Here is a 6,938-nt window from a genome sequence, read left to right on the forward strand (position 1 = left end):
GGACAGAGTGGAACTGCACCACGGGGTCTCCAAGGCTGTCAATCTTCACGGAAGCAAAGCCCAAACCACACCCCCTGCCATGGAGTCCATTCTGACCCACAGCGCCCCTAGAGGACGGAGTGGAACTGCCCACAGGGTCTCCAAGGCTGTCATCTTCACAGAAGCACGTACCTGGTCCTGTTGTCCATGGAGCTGCTGGTCTGTCTGAAATACACTCCTTTTGTTAGCAGCCAAGCGCTTAAGCACTGCACCACTAGCCTGTCAATTTCTAATTTCACTTCACCCCCTCAAACCCCACGACTCCCTGAGTCAGATGTCATTATGCATTACACCCCACTTTTACTGACCCTGATTTGGTAACACACCAGTCCAGGGAAATCTCAGGTTCCCTTCTGTGGTCATTTCAGACCCCAGCTGCTTCCACACAGCCGTTTCTCTCCACCAAGGCTAGGTCTGCAAGTTCTGGCCGCAAGTTAGGGAATTCCCACAGCTTTCACAATCCCAGACCAGCCGCAAGTTCCTCCGGTTGCCAAACTTTGCACCTCCCTTTCCTCCTTCCATGTCAGAGTGGCCCCATCGGGGGTTTGTCAAGTGTCCACTGTGGGCCAGACCAAGTCCGCTCTGGGCCCTTAACTTGAGTGAATTCTTTTGATGATCCCCAACAAGCAAAGACATCCAGCTAGACCCATTGAACAGCCAAAAGCCGCAAGGAGCAATGTAACATACAACTACTGGTCTCTCCTCATCAAGAGAGAGAAGGAAGGAAGCCCACGTCTCAGAGGAGAGACTTGTCCACAGGGCTGATGGCCTACATGAGTCACAGCCTCATCTTCTCTGAGACCAGAAGAAGTACATGGTGCCCGACTGCCACTACTGACTGTTTTGATCAGGGCCACAAGTGGATCTGCTAGATGAGGGGACAATCGTGGAACAGGACTCAATTTCTTAAAAAAAAAAAAAAAAAAAATCAAGATTACTGGACCAATTGAGGCCAGACGACTCTCTAAGATTTTTACCCTGAGATATTGTTTAAACTTTGAACTGAAACTATCCCTTGAGGTCACCTTTTAGTGAAATAACAGATTGGTACTCAAAAAAAAAAAAAAAAAAAATTGTAAGTATGGTGATGTATTTAAAAAGAAAAAAGTTATGAGACCAAAAGATCAACAATTACTCTAACACAAAGATGAGAAGATAGAGGACAGGGCAACTAGAGTGCTGGAAACGGAAGCACTAGAGAAGCAAAAGGTAATTAGCGAGAATGGTGACACAGTGAACACGCAACCAATGTCACTGAATCGCTGCCAAAACCAAAAACCAAACCCACTGCCGTCAAGTTGATTCTGACGCATAGTGAGCTCCATTGAGTTTCCGAGGCTGTAAATCTTTACGGAAGTAGATGGCCCCATCTTCCATCTGCAGAGTGGCTGGTGGGGTTGAACCGCTGACCAGCCAAATGTCTTATCTACTACACCACCAGAGCTGAATCTGCAGAAATTATTAAATGGGAACTGGTTTGCTGTGTCAACCTTCACCAAAACATGATGAAATACCATTTTTTAGCAAGACGCTGAGGACACTGAGAGGCCCGGAGCGTGAGGCCCTGAGGCCCTGCCTGAGCAGCTCGGTGACCATCGGAGATCCAGGCTCAAGCACAGCCTTCTGTCTGCGGTCGCCCCACCCTAGCCACTCTGCTGGTCTACGACCAAGGCCCACCTGCCACTGAAGAAGCGCCACCCACCCAGCGTCCACCCCCGGTGCAGGGCCTGCCACCAAGAGCTCCTCACTGAGGGCAGGACTCAGAGTGGCCCCTCAGGCCCTGCCCTGAGCCAGACACCTCACCTGAGTCTGCAGTGAACGCACACCTCCATCTCTGCACTGGCTTGTCCCACAGACTGAGGGACACTGGTGGCACGGTGGTTACGCGCTCGAAAAGGTCAGTGTTTAGAACCCACGACGGATATCTGCCTCTGTAAAGACTATAGTCTTGGAAACCCTGTGGTGCAGTTCCACTCTGTCCTCTAGGGGCGCTGTCGGTCGGAATGGACTCCAGGGCAGTGGGTGTGGTTTGGGCTTTGCTTCTGTGAAGATTGACAGCCTTGGAGACCCTGTGGGGCAGTTCCACTCTGTCCTCTAGGGGCGCTGTGGGTCGGAATGGACTCCAGGGCAGTGGGTGTGGTTTGGGCTTTGCTTCTGTGAAGATTGACAGCCTTGGAGACCCTGTGGGGTAGTTCCACTCTGTCCTCTAGGGGCGCTGTGGGTCGGAATGGACTCCATGCAGTGGATTTGGTTTGGGCTTTGCTTCTGTGAAGATTGACAGCCTTGGAGACCCTGTGGGGCAGTTCCATTCTGTCCTCTAGGGGCGCTGTGGGTCAGAATGGACTCAACAGCCCCAGTTTGGTGTGTGACCAATGAGGCCCCTGGGTGCATGTGTTTTGTGCTTGTAACTGCCTAAAGGTTGGTGGTTCAAACCCACACAGTGGTGCTGTGAAGGAAAGTCTTAGCAATATTCATTTGTAAAGATTACTATTGTTTGGTGCAGTTAAGTCAATTCCAGCTCATCATGACCCTACAAGTCAGAGTAGAACCACCTCACTGTAATCTACAGGAGCAGGTGATCGGGCCTCTTCTCCTTCAGAGCCACTGGGTGGGTTAGAACAGCCAACCTTTCAGTTTGCAGCCGCATGCATAACCATTGCACCACCGGGCCTCCATTTGTAAGGATTGCAGCCCAGAAACCCAGTGGACCACGTCTGCTTTGTAACGATGGGACTGCCGTGAGTGGGAACCAGCTCCATGGTAAAAGGTTTGTTTTGTTTTGCTTCAATGTGACCAATATGGCGACCCCATGTGTGCAGCACAGAACCGGGCTTCACAGAGCTTGAGACGCTGAGCCCTCGCAGAAGCCGACTTCCCTCCGAGGCTCCTCCCGGTGGATTCAAACCACCTTTCAGTTCACAGTCAACCGTTTGGGCCACCAAGGCATTCCTTGCGTTGGAGTCCACGGCAACTGGTTATGTGGCCAACGGGAAAACAGGCTTGACCAGGGAAGGGGGCCAAGACTTAGGATGAGGCCCACCTGACTCCCAACCCAGAGCTTCCCCCACCCCTGGCTGTCAGCCTCGTTCCCGATGCTGTTTTCAGGGCCTGGTCGGCTGCGTCATCAACACCCAGGATGCTTGGGGCAGGCGGCACTGAGTCGGTCAGGTAACCCCAAGGCCCCAGGAGCACATGTGAGGGTCATTTCCTGTGACCCCGTCAGAGTCCTGACCTATCTGCTCTGTCTCCTTGTGTGAGGCCTGAGTCCTAATGGCCTCCAGGTAAATCTTGAACCAGAAGCCTTTAGTGTCAGGGATTCTAACACGTCCCATGCCTCAGGGCTTTTATCTCCCCTCCGGATTCCAGCACGTGTCAGACCCTCCGGATTGAGCACGTATCAGAGATTTACCTGGCTCCTGCAAGTCTCCCACGCATCAGGGCTTTACATCCTCCCTAGATAATAATTCCCTAAACCGGGGAATTCCAACACGTCCCCCAACATCTCAGACCCCTGCCCTAAACCCCTTAGCAACAACCAATCATCTGTACCCCTTTGCCCTGGTGCTACTCCATCCTATATTTTTCCTATAAAAATGTGATAGTAAAAGAGCACGGGGTCTTTTGCCCAAGCCGCTGTGTCGATGAGAGCAGGGACCCTATCTCAAGCTAGCAAATAAACTTTCCTTTTGTTTTTACATTATCGTGTCTGTGGCTTCCTCGTGCCGACATTCCTTTCCGAACACGGGCCCAACACTTGTACTCACTTATACCTGAGAACTCACCTTCTAGGGGCACGGAGCTGCCACATTTCCCACAATGCTCTGTCCGTGTTTCCACCATGATGGCTCTTGCTAGCCACGTTTCCCACAATGCTCTGCCTGTGTTTCCGCCATGAAGGCTCTTGGTAACAGGAACTGGAATGTCCTGGGGGATGGTCTGCCTCCATGTTGGTTAAGAAAACCAAACAAACCAAGGCAGTTGCCGTAGCGTTGGCCCCAACGCCTGGCGACCCTGTGTATGTCAGACTCAGACTGTGCTGCTCGGGGTTTTCAATAGTTGTTTTTTCAAGAGTAGATTGGGAGCCCTTCCTTCCAAGACACCCCAGGTGAATTCAAATCTCCAACCTCACAGTTAACAGATGAGCGTGTAAACCATTGGCACCACCCAGGGACTCTCCTCATTGCTTAAGGAACCCCCTTAATCACGTCTGTCACAGTCTCCTCTTTGACTCCCTTCTCCAACAGGAGCAGATGTCCAGGACGTGGCTGTGGGAGTCATTCATTCACTGAGTTGGCCGGTCAACGGCCCCTCCCTCACTGCTGGGACACTTCCCCTCTCGTATGCCACGTGGTTCTCCCTCAGGCCCCTCCTGAGTCCCACGCTTGGCAGGACGGGTCCTCCTGATCCTGCTACTAGCTGTGATTCGCAGCGTCTAGACAGGCGGTACCTACTCTCCTGGTGTGGACAGTGATGGGTGAGGGGCCAGTGCACAGACAGGAAGCCAGGAGCTAGCGATTGGGTTCCCGGCTGCTGTGCATGGGCCCCATAGAGGCCTCTTCCAGAAGATAGAAGTGATCTCCCACCAGGGCTCTGAGAGCTTGTGGCATGAGGTTCCTCTTCTGTGGTCGGTCACCTTCCTGACCTCATCCTTGAGCTTCCTGCCGGGCTTCCTCTCGGTCCTATGACACCAAGGCCCTTGCCTCTTACCCCAGAGATGCTGCTGCTGCTTCTGGTGCTGCCGTGGGCAGGTGAGTGGACAGGGGTTGAGCAGTGGTCGTGGGGCCGGACCTCTGGCTGACCGCTGTTTCCTACAGGTTCTCTGGCTGAACGTTCGCACTTCCAGCTGCAAGTACCAAAGTTGGTGACGGTGCCGGAGGGTCTGTGTGTCCTTGTGAGCTGTTCTGTTTTCTACCCCAAGAAAGGCTGGTATTTGTCCACCCCAGCTCATGGCTACTGGTTCCGGAAAGACACTAATTTCGTATCCGGTCATCCAGTGGCCACAAACGACCGAGATAGAGAAATCCATGAGGAGACAAAGGGCCGATTCCATCTTGTTGGAGACCCCCGTAACTATAACTGTGCCTTGGCCATCAACGATGCCCGGATGGCAGACACGGGATCTTACTACTTCAGAGTCGTCAGAGGGTCTTATGTGAAATACAATTACGTGGATCACCAACTCTCCGTGAACGTGACAGGTATGGATTGGGGTCTAGGAGAAGACTCAGGGGAGGTGCACGGCGTCCAGGACAGGGGTAGGGTGGGAGTCCCTGGCCCCCATCCTTGGAGGGACCAAGGGGAACAGGATTCTGGGGGTGGGTAGGGAGGAACCAGCCTGGCTGAGGCAGAGGTTGGTTTTAGGGACCACTTGAGGGTCCTCACCTCCAAGGCCTTGTTCTCTCTCTCTTCCCTCGTCCAGCCCTCACACAGACACCCAACATCCACATCGAGGGCACCCTACAATCTTTCCATCCCAGGAAAATCACCTGTGAAGTGCCATGGGCCTGTAAGAGAGGGACACCCCCCACCTTCTCCTGGATTGGAGACGCCCTCAAATCCCCAGGCCTTAAGACTCCCTACTCCTCAGTACTCACCCTCACGCCAAGGCCACACCACCATGGCACCAACCTCACCTGCCAAGTGACCTTCCCTGGTGCCGGTGTGACCGCGCAGAACACCATCCTGCTCAACGTGTCCTGTGAGTGCTGGCCAGAGCCACCGAGGGCCCTGAGGGCGGTGGGTGCTGCGGAGAGTGGGGCAGAGTGTGGGATACTGGGTGCTGGGTCCTGGAAGAAGGGGCTGAGGAAGAGGACCTAGACGCGACCTCATTCCTATTTCTGGGACAAAGGGCCCAACCTTCCTGCCGCTGAAAAGGGCACCTTGTTTCTGTCCGTCCAGATGTTCCACAGAACTTGACCATGCGCGTCTTCCGGGGAAATGACAGAGGTAGGGAGCGGCCGGCCTTCTCTGGGGCTGTGGTGGACGTGAGGTCTCTGCCCCTCAGAGCAGAGCTGGGGCCTCAGTTTCTGGGGGAGGAGGCCTCTGGCTGGGGGAGGGGGGACAGCAGAGTTGGTAAAGCCGTCATTCACTCATAGCCTACAACTGCTTCTCCCTCACCCTTGGCCTTGCTACCATCAACAGCATCTATGACCTTCTCCTGGCCAAGCCCAATGGGTGCAGCTGTCACCACGGCCAGGAGACATCCTTGTCCCAAACTCTTTCCTCAAGCCTCTCTGATCTGGACCCTAATTAGTCCTTTCGCTTGTTTTTTCTTTGTGTATTCTCCTAAAGCGTTTTATTGCGATGAAAACAACTACAGTGATGCATTCTCCATAGCAGACAGTTTTCAGACGTACGATTCAGTGATACTGGTTTCGTTCCCATCTTGTGCAATCCTCACCACCATCAGTTTCCAAATCATTCCACCACACTTAGGAGCGACTCAGTGCCTCTCAGCTAAGACTTCTCCTTTTCTCCTCCCTCCCACGCTCGGTAGCCACTAATTAACTCTGGCCTGTGTACACTTGCCAGCGTCCTGTTAGTGGGATCATATGGTATTTCTACCACTGACTTATTTCACTCAGCACCATGTTTTCCTTACGACTCTGTGGTTTTCCACTCGTAGGTGTATCTCGATCTATTGTGGTGTTTCAGGGGCAACCCTGCCAACGCTGAGCAGGTCTGTGAGTCCCGTCTTTCTAACAGTCAGTGCTCACTGTACGACACCTGAGTCATTCTCACAGCGGTGCAAACTTTTCAATAACTCTATTATTAATTTTGACTAACTCTATTAAGTTATTAAGTTGGTAGCATAGTGCCTAAGGCACTTGACTGCTAACCAGAAGGCTGGCGGTTCAAACCCACCAGCCAGTCCTCGGAAGGAAGGTTGGGCAATCTAC

General features: G+C 53.0%; 1 protein-coding gene across 1 annotated transcript in view; it reads left to right on the plus strand.

The window, feature by feature from the left end:
* Positions 1-4,753: 4,753 nt before the first annotated feature.
* Positions 4,754-6,938, plus strand: part of CD33 (CD33 molecule) — a 7,753-nt gene continuing 5,568 nt past the window's right edge. The window contains 3 exon segments of the mRNA XM_042783241.1: positions 4,754-4,787; positions 4,854-5,237; positions 5,459-5,737. Of these exon segments, the coding sequence (XP_042639175.1) occupies positions 4,754-4,787; positions 4,854-5,237; positions 5,459-5,737 (697 nt within the window).

This window comes from Orycteropus afer, unplaced genomic scaffold, assembly GCF_000298275.1.
Source record: "Orycteropus afer afer isolate SDZICR_OR568_19922 unplaced genomic scaffold, OryAfe1.0 scaffold00765, whole genome shotgun sequence".
Classification (NCBI taxonomy): Eukaryota; Metazoa; Chordata; class Mammalia; order Tubulidentata; family Orycteropodidae; genus Orycteropus; species Orycteropus afer.